The following is a 21,560-nucleotide window of genomic DNA, read 5'->3' on the forward strand; positions in this document are numbered from 1 at the left end:
TTATCTTTGCTAGAGACACATTTTGTGCCACCCTTGCATCAAGGCAGCGATCCTGAACTGGAATCTCTGCCTCCAGAAACCCTCACTAAGAGCTTACCTCTTGGTTCTTGCTTTCCCATGGAACAGAAAACTTCTACAGAGCAGGGAAACCAGGTCAGAAAGCCAAGCTGATCCACTACAGGCATATTTGAAAGGGACTCACGTGACACAGTGCAGTTCCCTATTTGCAGCTCAGAACTTCCCTGTATCTGCTGCCTCTTAAAAACCCCAAAGGATTTGTCTGTCTGGTTCACCTCAGAAGGGGTTGCTGGCAAGGCACAGATGGGGTCTTCAGCATCACTTTGAGGAGTAGGGGGTGAGATATTTGGCCATGGCTGACTACCTGCTGCTGGTTTTTCTCTTTTCCTTCAGTGCCTCTCTTCAGATGCCCGGTAAGTCCTTGTCCTCTGCTGAGCAGGGAGGACTGCAAGCTCTTTCTCCTGCTTTTCTGATGGCCTCCTGGGCACACAGCGAGTTTAGAGCAGTCACAGAGTGTCATTTGGAACAGGTTGGCTCAGTCCTTGACACTGGTGGTATCTGTAGAGGCATTCAGTTTCCTTACCCCACTTTTCGAGGTGGGGTATGAGTGAAAGAAAAGGGCCAATGTGTGCGGGCACAGCACAGTGCTGAATCTTATCCAGGCAGCTGAATGCAGGTAACAGGTGGTTTGAAATGACACCAGTGGAGGCTAGAACTTCTGAGGAGTGCTTGGCAGTGTGCTCTCAGAATGCACAGAGCACTGCCTGAGGTGTGCTTGGCAGTGTGCTCTCAGCATGCACAGAGCACTGCCTGAGGTGTGCTTGGCAGTGTGCTTTCAGCATGCACAGAGCACTGCCTGAGGTGTGCTGGGCAGTGTGCTCTCAGCATGCACAGAGCACTGCCTGAGGTGTGCTGGGCAGTGTGCTCTCAGCATGCACAGAGCACTGCCTGAGGTGTGCTGGGCAGTGTGCTCAGGATGCACAGAGCATTGCCTGAGGTGTGCTGGCAGTGTGCTCTCAGCATGCACAGAGCACTGCCTGAGGTGTGCTGGGCAGTGTGCTCTCAGCATGCACAGAGCACTGCCTGAGGTGTGCTTGGCAGTGTGCTCAGCATGCACAGAGCAGTACCTGAGGTGTGCTTGGCAGTGTGCTCTCAGCATGCACAGAGCACTGCCTGAGGTGTGCTTGGCAGTGTGCTCTCAGCATGCACAGAGCACTGCCTGAGGTGTGCTTGGCAGTGTGCTCAGCATGCACAGAGCAGTACCTGAGGTGTGCTTGGCAGTGTGCTCTCAGCATGCACAGAGCACTGCCTGAGGTGTGCTTGGCAGTGTGCTCTCAGCATGCACAGAGCACTGCCTGAGGTGTGCTTGGCAGTGTGCTCTCAGCATGCACAGAGCACTGCCTGAGGTGTGCTTGGCAGTGTGCTCTCAGCATGCACAGAGCACTGCCTGAGGTGTGCTTGGCAGTGTGCTCAGCATGCACAGAGCACTGCCTGAGGTGTGCTGGGCAGTGTGCTCTCAGCATGCACAGAGCACTGCCTGAGGTGTGCTGGGCAGTGTGCTCTCAGCATGCACAGAGCACTGCCTGAGGTGTGCTTGGCAGTGTGCTCTCAGCATGCACAGAGCACTGCCTGAGGTGTGCTGGGCAGTGTGCTCAGCATGCACAGAGCACTGCCTGAGGTGTGCTGGCAGTGTGCTCTCAGCATGCACAGAGCACTGCCTGAGGTGTGCTTGGCAGTGTGCTCTCAGAATGCACAGAGCACTGCCTGAGGTGTGCTTGGCAGTGTGCTCTCAGCATGCACAGAGCACTGCCTGAGGTGTGCTGGGCAGTGTGCTCTCAGAATGCACAGAGCACTGAGGTGTGCTGGGCAGTGTGCTCTCAGCATGCACAGAGCACTGCCTGAGGTATGCTTGGCAGTGTGCTCTCAGCATGCACAGAGCACTGCCTGAGGTGTGCTTGGCAGTGTGCTCTCAGCATGCACAGAGCACTGCCTGAGGTGTGCTGGGCAGTGTGCTCTCAGCATGCACAGAGCACTGCCTGAGGTGTGCTTGGCAGTGTGCTCTCAGAATGCGCTGAGCACTGCCTGAGATGTGCTTGGCAGTGTGCTCTCATAATGCACTGAGCACTGCCTGAGGTGTTATCCCAGTCTTAAGGCAGATCCTCCCTTGCCTCCCACCAGGGCAGGAAACAATGAGACTCAGACAAACAGATTGCAGAAGTGTTGTAAAGTTTAAATGGAAAAGCAGTAAAGTGTTTCACAGAAAGGTGAATGTGCAGTGGCAAGAGAGATCCCAAACATACCCAGAAGCATCGCAGCACTCCCCTGTCCCCACCTGAGGGTATACCCAAAACCCCCTGGGCTTTCTTCCCCCGCTCCAATGTTAGGCTGATCTCAGCTGGCCATATCTGAGCTTGCCCTTCCCCCTTCTCCTCCTTGCCTTAGGCCTAGCCATGCCAAAGAGGCCTTGAGATAACTCCCCTTCCATTACCAGATATGCAGCATCTCCCACAGGAGCAGTGAGGGGAGAAAGAGGAAGTGAGAGACTTTGCTGATAGATATATAGGGAGCAGAACATTATGGGTATGAAATGCACAACTTCCTGTGTCCACCCACCAGGCTGGACACCCAGGGCACCGGAGGTGCGTCTTGTGTGGTAGCAGCAGGAGGCACCTGGCCTAAACTACCACACGCCACCCCTTATTTCATACCATAATTCCTGCACCCAAAACACATCATCAATTTAGAACTCTTCTGATGACATGTCTAGCAAAACTCCATGTCTTCATCTGGTGTCCTTCCAACCAGTCTCTCATTCAGGCCCTAGTATCAGCCAATTCCAGTTCTTCTTCCTCATCTGACGGAGCCTCCCAGCGATGCAGAATCATTTCTCTGCAGTGCAGGCTCTTCATGGACTTGATGCACATCCTGGTCACCTGGAAGCACCTCACAACTTCTCAGCCAAACCTTTATTTTCATCTACATCTCCCCAGTGGCATATTTCCACCCCTGGGGCAAGCCAGTCAGAACAATCAGGCTACACAACTGCTTTTCCACCCCTCCAGGACGCAGCACGCTGAGCCTCTCACAAACCTGCACGGACCTATCCCAAGCCCGGTGCTGACCGCTTCCAGCCGCGGCCCGAGGCTATGCGGACGCGTATCGCAGGCACACCGCTGCCCCGCTGAGCATTCGCGCACCGAGCCATGACAGCATCCGGCTACACAGCCCTCCCCCAAACGAGGCAGTGGCTGCACCACAACCCGCCGGGAAGAGAGGTGGAGCCAGGTGCTAGGTTCAGAGCACCTCCGAAAATGGGGGAAGAGATTACAGCTGCTGCCGCCTGAGCGCACGGCAGGGCTGCCGCTGGCTCCGACCCCGCGGTACAGGATCCAAGTCACCCCCACCCCTCGGGCACACACGCGGCTTTTCCAGCCAGAGACATGGATGCGTTTCCAGAGCCCTTGAGAACGGCTTTCCAGATGAAGTCCCCGCTCGCCTTCCCGGGTTTCGGCACCAAAACGACTGTGGTGGTTTGGCCCTGGCCTGGAGGCCAGCTGCCCACCAAAGCTGCTCTATCACTCCCCCTCTTAAGTGAACAGGGGGAGAGGGGGGAAAAATATAAGAGAAGCCAGGAATAGGGTGGGAGCAATTTAATAACAGCAACAAGCAAGCAGCAACAGACAGCAGAGAAGCACAAAGCAGAGAGAGAGCTGTTGGTCTCTACTGCCCAGCAGCAGGATGATGGTGGGTCTCAGGCAGCAGGGCTCTCTAAGCTTGGTGGTTACCTGGGAGGACAGATGCCATGGATGAATTCCCCACTTCCTTCTTTCACTTCATTCTTATACCTGAGCTGACCTCATGTGGTATGGAATACCTCTTTGGCCAGACTGGGTCAGCTGGCTCAGCTGTGTCCCCTCCCAAGACCTTGCCCACCCCTCAATGTACTCTTGAGCAGGGAAATGTTGAAAGCACACAGCCTGGATACTCATTCAACAGTAACCAAAACTCTGCTGTGATACCAACTACTGCTGCAAAACACAGCACTGGAAAGATGCTGTGAGGAGAATTAACTCCAGCTCAGTCCAAGCCAATACAATCTCCACCCCTTATTCCATACCATGGGCATCACGCTCAGGCTCTACACAGTCCCATACGTTTCACCATCTCATTTGATTCTTACACTAAACCAACAAAAATGTTTCTTGCTTACACTCACAACCTGATCTACATACTTAAACTTTCTCAATATCCAACATCTAGAGACTTAGATCAATGTCTCAGTCCTCTGCTCCTCCAGATGTTCCTTGGGAGTGTTCAGGATGGGAGAAGCAGGATGTTCTGTTCTTGGACACCAACTCCAGCTGGTCCCAGCCACTGGGTCGCTCTTGCTCCTTGCAAACCTTCATCAGGCTGGGTTCTCCTTTCTGCAACATGCAACTCACATTACTCACATTCCAAATTACCTTTCCCCCAGTGTTAGATCCCTTTGAGGCACACACTGAGTCTTCCCATCTTTTTTCATTGCCCACCAAGTACATCCAGGCACCTGAATAGAATAGAATAGCGTAGCATAGCGTAGCGTAGCATAGCATAGCATAGCATAGCATAGCATAGCATAGCATAGCATAGCATAGCATAGCATAGCATAGCATAGAATAGAATAGAATAGAATAAACCAGGTTGGAAGAGACATTTAAGATCATCAAGTCCAAGATATCATCCAACATCACCTAATCAACTAAACCATGGCAACAAGCACCCTATCAAGTCTCCTTCTAAACACCTCCAGGGATGGTGACTCCACCACCTCCCTGGGCAGCACATTCCAATGGCCAATCTCTCTCTCTATGAAGAGCTTTCTCCTCACCTCCAGCCTAAACCTCCCCTGGCACAGCTTGAGACTGTGTCCTCTTGTTCTGGTGCTGGTTGCCTGGGAGAAGAGACCCCAGCTGTCTACAACCTCCCTTCAGGGAGTTGTAGAGAGCAATGAGGTCACCCCTGATCCTTCTCTTCTCCAGGCTAAGCAACCCCAGCTCCCTCAGCCTCTCCTCACAGGGCTGTGCTCCAAACCCCTCACCAACTTTGTCGCCCAAGCAAAGAGATCTCTGAAATGGGTTTGCCTTTCCCCACAGGAGGAGCAACCCACACTGCCTTTCCTAGCCACTTTCCCATGTGTACTACAGGGACTTTACCTTCCCCCACAGCGTGCAAGGTTCTGTTTGGGCAGAGCCAGGATGGTTAGCAGATCCTTTACATCCCAGTGCCTCCATGCCCCATTACCCAATGCTTTCAGCATAGTCTCTAACAGTCCATTGCATCTTTCAACCTTCCCAGAGGCTTGTGGGTGGCAGGGAATGTGATACACCCATTCAATGCCATGCTTCTTGGCCCAGGAGCTGACGACATTGCTCCTGCAATGAGTCCCATTGTCAGACTCGATCCATTCAGGGGTGCCATGCTGCCACAGGATTGGCCTCCCAAGGCCTGTGGTGGTGTTCCTGGCAGTGGCATGATTTACAGGATACGTCTCCAACCAGCCTGTAGTTGCCTCTGCCATGGTGAGGATGTAGTGCTTGCCTTGGAGTGTTTTTGGCAGTGATCCAATGTAGTCAATCTGCCAGGCCTCACCATAGCAAACACCCAGCCCCCACCCTCTGTTCCAGGGAGACTTGGCTCTGGTGCAGCACAGGTTTCATGGTCATGTGTGACCTGTGTGATGGCTTCCATGGTCAAGTCCACCCCTCGGTCACGAGCCCACCTGTACACAGCATCTCTGCCTAGATGTCCTGATGTTTCATGGCCACATTGAGCTACAAACAGTTCACCTCCCAGTCTAGATCCACCTGAGCTACATCAATGCTGGCAGCCTTGTCTGCATGCCCGTTGCTTTGATGTTCTTCATTAGCATGACTTTTAGGTACGTGAGCATCACCATGACGTACCCTCGGAGTCACGTTCTCCACCCGAGCAGCAATGTCCTGCCACAATGAGGCAGCCCAAACAGCCCTGCATTGCCAATTGGTCTTCTTCCACTGCTGTAGCCATCCCCACAAGGCCTAGGAAGGATTGAGTCTCTTTCTTGTTGGATGGTGGAGACATGGCTGCTATCTTGTTGACCACATCCATAGGTACATGACGGTGTCCATCCTGCCACTTTATTCCCAAGGACTGAATTTCTTGTGGAGGTCTTTTGACTTTGCTCTTCTTTAGAGCAAATCCAGCCTTCAGGAGTATCTGAATAATTTTTTCTCCCTTCTTGAACACTTTCTTTGCTTGATTGCCCCACACAATGATATCATCAATGTGCTGTAGATGTTCAGGGGCCTCACCGTTTTCCAGTTCACGCTGGATTAGTCCATAACAAATGGTGGAGCTATGCTTCCACCCCTGGGGCAATTGACTCCAGCCTAAACTACCACAGGTGTGCTCAGCATGCACAGAGCACTGCCTGAGGTGTGCTTGGCAGTGTGCTCTCAGCATGCACAAAGCACTGCCTGAGGTGTGCTGGGCAGTGTGCTCTCAGCATGCACAGAGCACTGCCTGAGGTGTGCTGGGCAGTGTGCTCTCAGCATGCACAGAGCACTGCCTGAGGTGTGCTTGGCAGTGTGCTCTCAGCATGCACAAAGCACTGCCTGAGGTGTGCATGGCAGTGTGCTCTCAGCATGCACAAAGCACTGCCTGAGGTGTGCTGGGCAGTGTGCTCTCAGCATGCACAAAGCACTGCCTGAGGTGTGCTTGGCAGTGTGCTCTCAGCATGCACAAAGCACTGCCTGAGGTGTGCTGGGCAGTGTGCTCTCAGCATGCACAAAGCACTGCCTGAGGTGTGCTTGGCAGTGTGCTCTCAGCATGCACAGAGCACTGCCTGAGGTGTGCTTGGCAGTGTGCTCTCAGCATGCACAGAGCACTGCCTGAGGTGTGCTTGGCAGTGTGCTCTCAGCATGCACAGAGCACTGCCTGAGGTGTGCTTGGCAGTGTGCTCTCAGCATGCACAGAGCACTGCCTGAGGTGTGCTTGGCAGTGTGCTCTCAGCATGCACAGAGCACTGCCTGAGCTGTGCTTGGCAGTGTGCTCTCAGCATGCACAGAGCACTGCCTGAGGTGTGCTTGGCAGTGTGCTCTCAGCATGCACAGAGCACTGCCTGAGGTGTGCTGGGCAGTGTGCTCAGCATGCACAGAGCACTGCCTGAGGTGTGCTTGGCAGTGTGCTCTCAGCATGCACAGAGCACTGCCTGAGGTGTGCTGGGCAGTGTGCTCAGCATGCACAGAGCACTGCCTGAGGTGTGCTTGGCAGTGTGCTCTCAGCATGCACAGAGCACTGCCTGAGGTGTGCTTGGCAGTGTGCTCTCAGCATGCACAGAGCACTGCCTGAGGTGTGCTGGGCAGTGTGCTCAGCATGCACAGAGCACTGCCTGAGGTGTGCTGGGCAGTGTGCTCTCAGCATGCACAGGGCACTGCCTGAGGTGTGCTGGGCAGTGTGCTCTCAGCATGCACAAAGCACTGAGTTGTGCTTGGCAGTGTGCTCTCAGCATGCACAGAGATCTGCCTAAGGTCTGCTTTGGGTTTCTTTCACCATGGCTTGGTGCTGGTTGCATATTGGAATCTTGTGTCCAAGAAATGACATTAGGAAGGACCTTAAAAGTTTCTGTTTGTTGGATTTCAAAGGCTCTTGAAAGGAAAAGCAATGCTGCCATGCCTGAGGCTCTTTCCTGCAGGAAGCTTCCAGCTGTTCCAGTGCTGTTGCTTGAGTGGCAGCAGGGTCTGGCCAGTGCTGTTGTAATCCACACAGCACCCCAGAATCAACCAGCTTGGAAAAGACCTTTGGGATTATCAAGTCCAACTCCACTACAGGACTGTCCCCTGTGTGTGTTTTTGGGTGAGACCAAGCTGGCTCTTGGAGAGTTACCCTCTGCTAAACCCTCTCAAGTACCACTGCAGCAGGGGGCTTTTGCCTTGTTCAGGTCGCAGCCTTCCAGCAAAACATCACCGAGGCTGTTCCACTGCTCCCTGGCAGCTCTGGGATGGGTCGGGGTGGGATGGAGCTGCAGTTAACTGCTCCAATCCCTGCTGAGGAAGCTTGGCTGCCACTAAATCAGCACAGCAGAGCGCCCTGGGCGAGGTTGCTGTTGTTTGGGGGGAGCTAAGGGCTGCAAGGTGAGCAGCAGGAAGGGTCAGCGTTCGGGGCAGGCTGGAGTTTCGCTCCCTTTGTGAAGCTGCTCAAACCAACCCCTGCTGTGCAGGGGCTCACATTGCTGTTTACCACCGCCCCTGGGATACTCAGATCAGCTGAGCTGGGAACAGAAGTAATGACGCTGCAAGCTGTGGCTTCCTCCCCCGGAAACAAGTGGATCTCTAAAGAAATGACCTCTTGCAGTAGCCACAGATTGCTGAAATAATTAACCAGAGACAACACAAAAGCCCCAAGCTGCAAACCAACCTGCCTGCCTGTGGAGCTGGCAGTCACAATGCCCCTCTGGGCTGAACTCCGAGGGTGTAACCCATCTCTAATAGCTCTAGAGTCGAGAAAGTGCCTTTGCCTTTGAGAATGAGAGCCTGTTTGACATGCTGTGTAGTGGTGCAGCTCAGGGAATGCAGCACAGGTCATTTCTGAATGGCATTTTGAGAGCAGGGCACTTTAAGGAGCAACTTCTGTTTTCAGCTTCTGTGTTGCTTGCATGTTAAGAACATTTTGATGAATGCCCTTCACAGTGGTGATTAACATCCCTTGATTTCTTTGTCTGTGGACTATATTCATCCTACACTCGTGGTTTTGGTGTGCTAGACTGTCAAATAGCAAGTGACTGCACTGGCAGCCCAGAGAGCCAAGCAGAGCCTAGGCTGCACCAAGGAGGTGTGGCCAGCAGGGCAGGGAGGGGATTCTGCCCCTCTGCTCCACTCTGCTGAGACCACAGCTGGAGCTCTGGGGCCAGTTCTGGAGCCTCTGTGCCAGGAAGGCTCTGGAGGTGCTGGAAGGTGTCCAGAGAAGGGCCACGAGGAGGAGCAGAGGGCTGGAGCTGCTCTGCTGAGGGCAGACTGAGAGAGTTGGGGTTGTGCAGGCTGGAGAGAAGGCTCTGAGAAGACCTTCTTGTGGCCTTCCAGGATCTGCAGGGGGCTCCAAGAAAGCTGGGGAGGGACTTTTGAGGAAGTGATAGGACTGGGGGGGAATGGAGCAAAAGTAGAAGTGGGGAGATTGAGATTGGATGTGAGGAAGAAGTTGTTCCCCATGAGGGTGGTGAGAGCCTGGCACAGGCTGCCCAGGGAGGTGGTGGAAGCCTCCTGCCTGGAGGTGTTTGCAGCCAGGCTGGAGGTGGCTGTGAGCAACCTGCTGTAGTGTGAGGTGTCCCTGGCCATGGCAGGGGGTTGGAGCTGGCTGAGCCTTGGGGTCCCTTCCAGCCCTGACAATTCTGGGGTTCTATGACTCACCTCCTACACCACCTCTCCTCAGATGTTCGCATCCTCATTTTATTTTACAGACAGTGGAGTATTTTCACTCTACAATGAAGACAGCAAGCTCTGTGCTGAAGCTCAGAACTCCAGCTCAGTCATCACCACCACCTGTGATGAGCACAACGCGTTTCAGAAGTTCAGATGGGTCTCTGCTGTACAGCTACTGAGCGTGGCCCTCAAGCTGTGCCTGGGGGTCTTCACCAAGGAGGAGGAGGCTGCCATTACTTTGGAATCCTGTAACAGAACCAACGAGCTCCAGTGGTGGGAATGCAGAAATGAGATGCTTACAACCCATGGCAAGGATTTATTCTTCAATTATGGCAAAGGAAAGGGGAAGAAAATCAGACTGTCCAAAGGCTCAGGCAGAGGGAGCAGGTGGAAGATCCGGGGGACTGGAGAGAGTGTGTGCTCTCAGCGCTATGAGGGTGAGTACTGAGCACTGAACATGGGCAATCTATTTCTAGGGAGCTTGGCTGCCCCTCTTTACATAGAATACATAGAATAAACCAGGTTGGAGGAGACTGTCAAGATCATTGAGTCCAACCCATCAACCAATCCAACACCACCCAAACAACTAACCCATGGCACCAAGCACCCCATCAAGTCTCCTCCTGAACACCTCCAATGATGGTGACTCCACCACCTCCCCAGGCAGCCCATTCCAATGGGCAATCACTCTCTCTGTGTAGAACTTCTTCCTAACATCCAGCTTAAACCTCCCTTGGCACAGCCTGAGACTGTGTCCTCTTGTTCTAGTACTGGCTGCCTGGGAGAAGGGACCAACATCCGTCTGTCTACAACCTCCCTTCAGGTAGTTGTAGAGAGCAATAAGGTCACCCCTGAGTCTCCTCTTCTCCAGGCTAAGCAACCCCAGCTCCCTCAGCCTCTCCTCACAGGGCTGTGTTCCAAACCCCTCCCCAGCTTTGTTGCCCTTCTCTGGACTCGTTCCAGCAGCTCAACCTCCTTCCTAAACTGAGGGGCCCAGAACTGGACACAGGACTCAAGGTGTGGCCTAAGCAGTGCAGTGTACAGGGGCAGAATGACCTCCCTGCTCCTGCTGGCCACACTCTTCCTGATGCAGGCCTGGATGCCCTTAGCCCTCTTGGCCCCCTGGGCACACTGCTGGCTCCTGTTCAGCCTACCATCAACCAGTACCCCCAGGTCCCTCTCTGCCTGGCTGCTCTCAGCCACTCTGACCCCAGCCTGTAGCACTGCCTGGGGTTGCTGTGGCCAATGTGCAGAACCTGGCACTTGGATGTGTTCAATCTCCTGCCCTTGGCCTCTGCTCATCTGTCCAGCCTGTCCAGGTCCCTCTGCAGAGCCTCTCTACCCTCCAGCAGATCAACTCCTGCCCCCAGCTTGGTGTTGTCAGCAAATTTACAAAGCATTCCAATGCCTGGCTGTCACACAGCAGCCTCTTCCCTCCTGTGACCTCAGCAGCAGAGATGGCCACAGAGAGGATGTAAAGATGCATGGCCAGCAGGACTGTAAATGAAACCTGCAAAGTGCAGCTCTGTCACAGAGTCACAGTCTGCATTGTCTTGGAAGGGACCCTCCAAGGTCATCTTATCCAAGCCCCCTGCTGGCAGCAGGGACAGCTCCAGCTAGAGCAGACTGCCTGGTGCCACATGAAGACTGATCTTTGGGGATGGGGCCTCAAACACATCCCTGAGCAGCCTCTTCCAGTGTCTCACCACCCTCCCTGCACAGAACTTCCTCCTGATGTCCAACCTAACTCTGCCCTGCTCCAGTTTCAAACCACTGTCCCTTGTTCTATCCCCACAGCCCTTTCTGAACAGTCCCTCCGCAGCCTGCCTGTAAGTCCCCTGCAGATATTGAAATGCAGCTCTAAGGCCTCCCTGGAACTTCCTACTCTCCATGCTGAACAGCCCCAACTCTCCCAGCCTGTCCTCATGGTGCCCATTGCTGCCTCCTGTCCAGCTTCTCCCCTACCAGCACCCCCAAGTCCTTCCCTGCAGGGCTGCTCTTAGTTTCAAGTGGCAGAGGCCTATGGTGTGGCCATAAGGGAGAGGGAGGATTCTGTTTGGAGAGCAGCAGTGGGAGGAAATCTATGGCTCCTTCCCAACATGTCCAATTAAGTTGTGGAAGAGGAGGTGATTGCTGTATTTCACTCCTTACTGTGGCAGCCTCTTGGTTTGACAATGAACCCTCTCTGAGCAGGTGATTCCTGGTTCACAGAGCTGTAATCCCCTTTCTCCAGTGTCTGTGTGGTGTTTCCCAGGCCTGGCAAGAAGAGTAGTAGAAAAGCAAAAGGGAAATGGTGCAGGATGGTTGGGGGTGCAGCAAGCCCTGGCACTGGAGAGTCAGAACTCCTTTTCCTGCATCATTATCCCTCTCAGGCTGTGCAAAGTGCTCATCCAGGCTCAGGTGTTCAATCTCCTTTCTACTGTGGCACTGCTAGAGTGGAAAGTTGAATAACAAAGGATGATATTTTTTCCCCCCCTCTGTGCCCCACGAGTGAAATTTGTCATCATTTTGTTCAGAGAGGAGCAAATCAGGCTGAGTAGGGCTGGGTGGGTCACTTCCCAGCAGAGTCACTTCCACATTTAAGATATAAATTCCTCTCCTGAAGATGACTAAAAATATTCTGACATCTCCTTTCCAAGCCTTTTCAGTCAGACAGGGCAAAAAAACCCCACCCTAAACATCATCCAAGGATGCAAGAGTGAGAAGCTGAACCCTGAGGCCTCTGAGGAGATCTGGAGACCATGAGATTTACAGCTAAGAACAGGAGAAGAAAAAAATCTAACTGCTCCTGCCAGGCTGAATCATGAGATTGCTAACTAAGAAGTGAGGCAGAGATCAGTCTGAGGAGCAGTTAAGGCTTCAGGGTTGTTTTGAGAGTCTTCTTTCTTGTTTAGTCACACCTGGTTGGCACACCACCTTTGGAAGGCTGTGTGATAATCACAGACTCACAGAACACATCTGGTTGGATGTGGCTGTGAGCAACCTGCTGTAGTGGGAGGTGTCCCTGCCCATGGCAGGGGGTTGGAACTGGAGCATCCTCGAGGTCCCTTCCAACCCTGACAGTTCTGTGATTCCATGACCTTCAATGTCCCATCCAACATAAACCATTCTATGAATCTATGACTGATGTGTGAAAACTAAAAAGCTGAGCAGTAGCCAACTGGTCAGTCTAAGAGAACAGAATCACAGAATAGCTCTGGCTGGAAAAGACCTCCAGGCTCAGCCAGTCCAACCCCCACCCAGCACTGCAGGCTCAGCACCAAACCATGGCCCTAAGCACCAGCTCCACACACTGCTTCAACACCTCCAGGGATGGGGACTCCAGCACTGCCCTGGGCACAACATTCCAAGGCCTCAGAACCCTTCCAGGCAAGAAAGATTTCCTAGCAGCCAGCCTGAACCTCCCCTGGGGCAGCTTGCAGCCATTGCCTCTGCTCCTGGCCCTTGCCACCAAGGAGCAGAGGCTGTCCCCTCCTCACTGCAACCTCCCTGCAGGGAGCTGCAGAGAGCAAGGAGGTCTCCCTCAGCCTCCTCTTCTCCAGCCTCAACACCCCCAGCTCCCTCAGCCCCTCCTCCAGCCCAGGGGCTCCAGGCCCTTCTCCAGCCTGCCTGCCCTGCTCTGCACAGGCTCCAGCCCCTCAGTGTCCTTCCTGCAGGGAGGGCCCAGAGCTGAACACAGCCCTCCAGGGGTGGCCTCCCCAGTGCTGAGCACAGGGGGATGATCCCCTCCCTGGCCCTGCTGCCCACCCTGCTTCTGCCCCAGGCCAGGATGCCTTTGGCTTTCTTGGCCCCCTGGGCACTGCTGCCTCATGCTCAGTGACTGCCACCCAACACCCCCAGGTCCCTCTCCCAGCTGCAGCTTTCCAGCCACACATCCCCAGGTCTGGAGCTCCCCATGGGGTTGCTGTGAGCCAGGTGCAGGACCTGGCCCTTGGCCTTGTTGAACTTCCTCCAATGAGCCTTGGCCCATGGCTCTCACCTGCCCAGGTCCTGCTGTAATGATGAACAGAATCACAGCATTGTCAGGGTTGGAAGGGACCTCAAGGATCAGCCAGTCCCAACCCCCTGCCATGGCCAGAGACACCTCACACCACAGCAGGTTGCTCACAGCCACCTCCAGCCTGGCTGCAAACACCTCCAGGCAGGAGGCTTCCACCACCTCCCTGGGCAGCCTGTGCCAGGCTCTCACCACCCTCATGGCAAAATCTGGGTGCTTGGAGCTCTTGCACAAATCTGTCTGTGGGGAGCTGCCCATGAGCAGATGCTGTGGTGAACATCTGCTGGAGGCTGACTGCTGCTGTGTGTCTGTCTCTGCAGATATCTTCACGCTGGGGGGAAATGCCTTCGGTGCTCCTTGCGTCTTCCCTTTCAAGTTCAACGGCCGGTGGCATGCGGAGTGCCTCCCTCGGGCTGGGGATGCAGGCTCCCTCTGGTGTGCAACCACTTCAGACTTTGATAAGGACCAAGTGTTTGGAAGTTGCCCCCTAAAAGGTAATTTATTTATTGATAAAGGTTTCAGGGAAGACATTCAGCAAAAGCTGAATCCACTCTCGGTGTCACAACTCCTGGAAGCATCCACGGGCAAGCATCTGGGCTGCAGGCAGCCTCGCTCCCTGCTGAGCCATGCCGTGGCAGGGAGGCTCCTGCTCTTCCCTCTCTGCTGCTCCAGCAGAGGTGAGGATTGGCCCTGCTGTGCTCCCAAGCCTGGCACACACGTGGAGTTGTCTGAGAGTGCTGATTGGAGCTGATGGGAAGAGGAAAAGAAAACCCCTCAGAGCAGGGGAGAAGAACGTCAGGGCAAGAGTGGATGAGGCAGTGGATGAGGAAGGTGAGATACAGGGAAGCAGGAGCCAGAGGATGGAACAGAGAACAGTAGGACTGGAGCAAATGGAAGGGGGCAGGACACAGAGTGCCCTTCACCTGCCTGCAGTGCTGCTTACACCAACAAGCCACTGCAATAAGCCAGCATGAATTCCCTGCCCCTTCACACCCCCTGCACATCTGACTGACTGCAAGCTAGCATTTGTGCTCTGGGAGGCTGTAGGAGGCACCCAGCATAAGACACGGGCTGGAAGCCCAGGATTTGTGGCCTGGGGAATCACAACCAGGAGTGCACAGGTAGAATTGATCAGTGAGTGGGTGAATGTGGGCTGAACTGGGAGAGGTGTAGCTGAGTTACAGCAATAAGCAAGGCCAGTGTAGAAAAAAAGGAGGGTTGTAAGGAGAAATAATTCAGCATGGGATGAATATAGAATTAATCACAGACTCACAGAGTGTCAGGGGCTGGAAGGGACCTTGAAAGCTCATCCAGTCCAAGCCCCTGCCAGAGCAGGAGGACCCAGGCCAGGTCACACAGGAACACATCCAGGTGGGGTTTGAATATCTCCAGAGAGGAAGACTCCACAACCCCCCTGGGCAGCCTGCTCCAGGCCTCTGTCACCCTCACAGGGACAAAATTCTTCCTCCTGTTTCCATGGCACTTCCTCTGCCTCAGCTTCCACCACTGCCCCTTGTGCTGGCACTGGGCAGCACCCAGCAGAGCCTGGCTCCAGCCTCTGGGCACTCCCCCTGCACATCTTGAGCAACAGCAAGGAGCTCACCCTCAGGCTCCTCCTCTCCAAGCCACAGAGCCCTCAGCTCCCTCAGGCTCTCCTCCTGAGGAAGATCTTCCACTGCCTGCAGCAGCTCTGTGGCTCTGTGCTGGACTCTCTCAATCAGTTCCCTGAGGTCCTTCTTGAGCTGAGGAGCCCAGAACTGGACACAAGATTCCAGCTGTGGCTTGAGCAGGGTAGAGTAGAGGGGGAGGAGAACCTCTCTGACCTACTGACCACAGCCCTTCAAATCCCCCCCAGGATGCCCTTGGTGTTCTTGGCCACCAGAGCACACTGCTGGCTCATGGTCAACCTCCCATCCACCAGGACCCCCAGGTCCCTTTCCCATGCACTACTGTCCATCAGCTCAGTCCCCAACCTATCCTGCTCCATGGGGTTGTTCTTTCCCAGGTGCCAGACTCTACCCTTGCCCTTGTTGAACTTCATTCAGCTTTTCCCTGCCCTGCTCTCAGCCTCTCAGTCTCACTGGAGACACTGAAGAAAGCACACTTAAGGAGGGTGAATTTTAGGTGAAAAATCAGCCAGTGAAGGTTTCCTTCTCTGTATTCTCTTGTCTGTTGTTATGTTTTTGTAGACATCATCCACAACAAGCTCTGGAAAACCAATCCTGTGACACAGAACCACTACCAGATCAATGCAGGGGCACTTTTGACCTGGCATCAAGCAAGGAAAAGCTGCCAGCAGCAGAATGCAGAACTGCTGAGTGTCACAGACCCTCGGGAGGAGATGTATCTGTTAGGTAAAGCAGGGGAAACCCAAACAAATGAATGCCTGTGTTTGAAATGTGGGTCAGCTCCAGGAGCTTTAGTGTGGAATCATCAAATCAATTTAGATGGAAAAGACCTTCCAGCTCATCCAGCCCAACCATTCTCTACCTCTGCCAAGGCTGGGGCTGAACCATGGCCCTCAGCACCACAGCTCTGCCTCTGTGAAACACCTCCAGGGATGGGCATTCAACCTCCTCCCTGGGCAGCCTGTGCCAGGCTTTGAGAACCCTTTCAGGGAAGAAGTTTCTTCTAATGTCCAACCTAAACCTCCCCTGGGGCAACCTGAGGCCATTTCCTCTCATCCTGTCACTTGTTACTAGGGAGAAGAGACCAACCCCCACCTGGCTCCAGCTTCCTTTCAGGGAGCTGTAGAGAGCAATGAGGTCTCCCCTCAGCCTCCTCCACACTCAACACCCCCAGCTCCCTCAGCTGCTCCTCCCCAGCCCTGCTCTCCAGACCCCTCACCAGCTTCATTGCCCTTCCCTGGACACACTGCAGTGCCTCAATGTCCACCTCGGACTGAGCACCCCCAAAATGAGCTCAGTACTCAAGGTGTGGCCTCACCAGTGCTGTGCCCATGGGGACAGTCACTTCCCTGGCCCTGCTGGCCACACCATTGCTGATCCAGGCCAGGAAGCAGGTGGCCTTCTGGACCCCCTGGTCAGAAGCTGGCTCATCCTCAACCACTGCTGTTCAACACCCCCAGGTCTTTCTCTGCTGGGCAGTCTCTGCCCCAAGCCAAGAGTGCTCATGGGGTTGTGACCTAAGTGCAGGACCCAGCACTTGGCCTCATTGAATCTCATTGGCCTCAGCTCATCAATACAACCTGTCCAGATCCCCCTGCAGAGCCTTCCTACCCCCAGGCAGATCAACACTCTCTCCTGGCTTAGTGTCCCCTGCAGACCTACCAAGGGGATGTGGATACCTTTTAGCAGAGCTTCTTCCTTTCTCCCAGAAAGTACTAAAACAGTGGGGGCAAATCTAACCTATGTTGTACAAAAGAGATCTGCTGTGACCTTCTTTTGCTGTCTTCCATGTTTTTATTTCAAGTTTCACTGACTCCCTTGCCTGGTTGTTTCTCTGGGCCATGTAGGGCTCACCAGTGACCTGGGTGTCAATGCCAACCTCTGGATTGGCCTTTTCAATGCCCTAGACAGTGGCTGGAGGTGGACAGGGGGCAGTCCCTTCAGATACCTAAACTGGGCTCCAGGTAAGTGAAACAGTGGTCAGTGTCTGGCTCAAAATGCTCTTCTCTGTCCCAATTCCTTTTACCTAATGACTTTGGTTTCATAGAGTTTGCACAGGTTCCAGGGGACAATGGGAAAGGTAGGAGGGGGGTCAGGAGGGAGGGGACAGGCTCTGCTCACTTGCTCCCTGGGATAGGACAAGGAGAAGAGAGTACAGTAGAGTAGAATAGAACAGAATAGAATAGAACAGAACAGAACAGAACAGAATGGAATATTAACTAGGTAAGATAAGACCTTTGAGATCATCCAGTCCAACCTGTCACCCAGCACCATCTAATCAACCAAACCATGGCACCAAGTGCCTCATCCAGGCTCTTCCTGAACACCTCCAGGGATGGTGACTCCACCACCTCCCTGGCAGCACATCCCAATGGCCAATCTCTCTTGCTGGGAAGAATTTCTTCCTCACCTCCAGCCTAAACCTCCCCTGGCACAGCTTGAGACTGTGTCCTCTTGTTCTGGTGCTGCTTGCCTGGGAGAAGAGACCAACCCCCACCTGGCTCCAACCTCCCTTCAGCATCACCAAGTCCAACCACTGAGCCTACTCTACAAGGGTCACCCCTAAACCATAGCCCCAAGCACCACATCCAAAACACCTTTAAACACCTCCTGGGTTGGTGACTCCCCCACCTCCCAGGGCAGCCTGTGCCAGTGTCTGACCACCAGCACCACCCCAGTGGCTTTGCAGCTGGGACACTTGTGTGTTCCCTCCTGTGAGGGTGAAACTCCTCAGAGTTACCAGAGGGGTTCTGCAACTCTCTCCCCAGGAAGTCCCTCTGTGGAATCAGTGAAAGTGTGTGGGACCTTCCAAGGCAGGAATGGCAAATGGGAGAACCTGGCATGCAACCGGAAACTGGGCTACATCTGCCAGAAGAGGAACTCCTCCTGGGATTCCTCCACCATTGCCTCAGGTAAGCTGCTAAGGAAATCTGACTGTTGCAGTGAGAGAGAGGGCCTGGGAGAATGCCAGAGGTGAAAGCACCATGTCCTGTCAAAGCCAAAGGGTTGCACTTGTTGGCCTGGGTCAGACAAGAAGACTTTAATTTGCTGTCTCACCTTCAAGCTGAGGTCAGGATGTTGTTCACTCTGAATAAGGTACAAGGTTCTGCACCTAGGTTGGGGCAACCCTCAATATCAACCCAGGCTGGGGGTTGATGAGATGGAGAGCAGCCCTGCAGAGAAGGACTTGGGGGTGCTGGTGGGGGGAGAAGCTGGGCAGGAGCCAGCAATGGGCACTGGCAGCACAGGAGGCCAAGGGCAGCCTGGGCTGCATCCAAAGCAGTGTGGCCAGAGATGGAGAGAGAGGATCCTGCCCCTCTGCTCTGCTCTGGGGAGACCTCACCTGCAGGGCTGGGGCCAGCTCTGGGACCCTCAACATAAGAGAGACCTGGACCTGATGGAGTGGATCCAGAGAAAGGCAACAAAGGTGATCAAAGGGCTTCAGAACCTCTGCTATGGGGACAGGCTGAGACAGCTCAGGCTCCAGGGGGACCTTAGAGCTGCATTTCAGTATCTGCAGGGGACCTCCAGGCAGGCTGGGGAGGGACTGTTCAGAAGGGGCTGTGGGGATAGGGTGAGAGGCAATGGTTTGAAACTGGAGCAGGGCAGAGTTAGGTTGGACACCAGGAGGAAGTTCTGCACAGCGAGGGTGGTGAGACACTGGAACAGGTTGCACAGGGAGGTGGTTGAGGCTTTGTCCCTGGAGACATTCAAGCTCAGCCTGGCTGTGTCCCTGGGCTGCCTGCTCTAGCTGGAGCTGTCCCTGCTGCCTACATGATGTTGGACAAGATGCCCTTTGAGGGCATCTAATGCAATCTGTGAGTCTGTGACTCTGTGCATAGACCCCAAGGTGCTAAAGAAGGCAGGATTCTGAGTTTAGTTCTGGTATCCAAACCACAAAACCAGGACAAACATCCTGGGGTCCAACATCTCTACTGAAGATGTGCACTGCTAGAAGATCTCACTGTACTCAGCACTGGTTAGGCCACACCTTGAGTCCTGTGTCCAGTTCTGGGCTCCTCAGGTTAGGAAGGAGGTTGGGATGCTGGAAGGTGTCCAGAGAAGGGCAACAAAGCTGGGGAGGGGTCTGGAGCACAGCCCTGTGAGGAGAGGCTGAGGGAGCTGGGGTTGCTTAGCCTGGAGAAGAGGAGGCTCAGGGGAGACCTTCTTGCTCTCTACAACTGCTTGAAGAGGAGATTGTAGCCAGGTGGGGGTTGGTCTCTTCTCCCAGGCAGCTGATGCAGGCAGCTGAACACATTGGCCCAAGCTGAAGTCCCAGTGTAGGAGAAGAGGCTCTTTGGTGTAGGGAATGGCTGCACCTAGAGCCTCACTGAGGGATTTGAGCTGCAGTTGTGCTTGCACTCTGCATGCCACATTGCTCAGTATTTGTTTAATCCTGCCAGGGCTTCAGTGGGGGCTCCCAGCACAAGTGGGATGGAAAGATCTGCTTTGTATTCTCTGTGCTCCTCAGCCTTCTGCTTCTCTCCTCTGCCAGGACGTGCTCCAATATGTCAAACTCACTGCAGTACACACCATTTTCTTTTGGATTTAAAAGAAAGCACTGGGCAGGGCAGCTCATTAATTGTTGGAAATCATTATTCTTTTAGGTGACTTAAAGCCTGTAAAGTGCCCCAGGGGATGGGTGGCCTATGCAGGTCATTGCTACAGACTTTACAGAACACCCAAAATATGGAAAGAAGCCCAAACCTCCTGTAGGAAAGAAGATGGAGAGCTGGCAAGTATCCACAATGTTGAGGAGCAGAGTTTTACAGTCTCCCAGCTTGGCTACAGTGAGTATTCCTGCAGGTCACTCCTCTGTCTGCCTTTAGATTGCTGCTATTGTGATCTTGATCCTCACTGGTTTTCACAAAGTCTTCTTCACTCAGAAGTGGACATGAGCTGTGCCTTCCCTTTAGGCCAAGAAAGCCAAAGGCATCCTGGCCTGGGTCAGAAGCAGGGTGGGCAGCAGGGCCAGGGAGGGGATCATCCCCCTGTGCTCAGCACTGGGGAGGCCACCCCTGGAGGGCTGTGTTCAGCTCTGGGCCCTCCCTGCAGGAAGGACACTGAGGGGCTGGAGCCTGTGCAGAGCAGGGCAGGCAGGCTGGAGAAGGGCCTGGAGCCCCTGGGCTAGAGGAGGGGCTGAGGGAGCTGGGGGTGTTGAGGCTGGAGAAGAGGAGGCTGAGGGAGACCTCCTTGCTCTCTGCAGCTCCCTGCAGGGAGGTTGCAGTGAGGAGGGGACAGCCTCTGCTCCTTGGTGGCAAGGGCCAGGAGCAGAAGCAATGGTTGCAAGCTGCCCCAGGGGAGGTTCAGGCTGGCTGCTAGGAAATCTTTCTTGCCTGGAAGGGTTCTGAGGCCTTGGAATGCTGTGCCCAGGGCAGTGCTGGAGTCCCCATCCCTGGAGGTGTGGAGCTGGTGCTTAGGGCCATGGTTTGGTGCTGAGCCTGCAGTGCTGGGTGGAGATTGGACTGGCTGAGCATGGAGGCTTCTTCCAGCCTGATGTGTTCTGTGATTCTGTGGCTGTTCTGTTTGAAGCCATCCCCACACCTTTGTGTTCCCAGAGCCAGATGATAAGCTGTGGATTGGTCTCAGTGACTTCAGGGTTCCAATGTACTTTGAATGGAGTGATGGAACACCTGTGACTTACACCAAGTGGCACCACAGAGAGCCAGCCCACACAGGGGACAAGGCAGACTGCATCCTCATGAAGGGACAGGTACAAACCCCTCTCCCATGTCCACATTCTTCTGCCCTTTGTGCCACACAAAAGGAAAACATCTGACAAATAAACAAGTAAAACCCCACAAACCCCAACCCCCCCAAAATGAACCCAAAAGATAAGAAGTGAAAAGAAAGAAGGCTTTGAAGGTTTTCCTGAGCTGGGTTTAATTCAGAGGGTTTCAGGGTGGAGGGAGAATGGAGTCCAGGTTTTGAAGGTGTATGGTGGAGCAAGAGAAGTGCACTGAGCTGAGCCTTGGTCTGCTCTGCAGCAGTTATGCTACATCTCCATCTCAGATTGGTTGAAGTAACTCAGCATCCACACTCAATGTGGTTATGACAGCCCTTGGAGCAGGGACTTGCTAATCTATCCTGGGCTGCAGCCAGAGCAGTGTGGGCAGCAGGGCAGCAGAGGGGATTCTGCCCCTTGGCTCTGCTCTGCTCAGACCTCACCTCCCATCCTGCCTCCAGTTCTGGTGTCCCCAACAGAAGGACACAGAGCTGTGGAGTGAGTCCAGAGGAGGCCACAAAGATGATCCAAGGGCTGGAGCAGCTCTGCTGTGAGCACAGGCTGAGGGAGCTGGGGGTGTTCAGCCTGGAGAAGAGGACTGCAGGGGGACCTTAGAGCTGCCTGCCAGGACCTGAAGGGATCCTACAGGAAGGCTGCAGAGAGACTTTACCTGAGGGTGTCTGGAGTCAGGACAAGGGGGAATGGTTTGAAGCTGAGGGAGAGAAGGGATAGAGTGGAGCTGAGGAAGAAATTCTTCCCCA

At 54.1% G+C, this 21,560-nt stretch overlaps 1 protein-coding gene across 1 annotated transcript in view; it reads left to right on the forward strand.

Moving 5' to 3' along the window:
- The first annotated feature begins 314 nt into the window (after positions 1-314).
- The window catches only part of LOC104302610 (macrophage mannose receptor 1), a 62,691-nt gene continuing 41,445 nt past the window's right edge, over positions 315-21,560 (forward strand). The window contains exons 1-8 of the mRNA XM_054171157.1: positions 315-435; positions 9,492-9,886; positions 13,767-13,940; positions 15,636-15,800; positions 16,922-17,038; positions 17,843-17,986; positions 19,682-19,864; positions 20,633-20,787. Coding sequence (XP_054027132.1) covers positions 371-435; positions 9,492-9,886; positions 13,767-13,940; positions 15,636-15,800; positions 16,922-17,038; positions 17,843-17,986; positions 19,682-19,864; positions 20,633-20,787 — 1,398 coding nt within the window. The 5' untranslated portion in view covers positions 315-370. The remainder of the gene's footprint in view (positions 436-9,491; positions 9,887-13,766; positions 13,941-15,635; positions 15,801-16,921; positions 17,039-17,842; positions 17,987-19,681; positions 19,865-20,632; positions 20,788-21,560) is intronic.

Source organism: Dryobates pubescens, chromosome 21 (assembly GCF_014839835.1).
Source record: "Dryobates pubescens isolate bDryPub1 chromosome 21, bDryPub1.pri, whole genome shotgun sequence".
NCBI lineage: Eukaryota > Metazoa > Chordata > Aves > Piciformes > Picidae > Dryobates > Dryobates pubescens.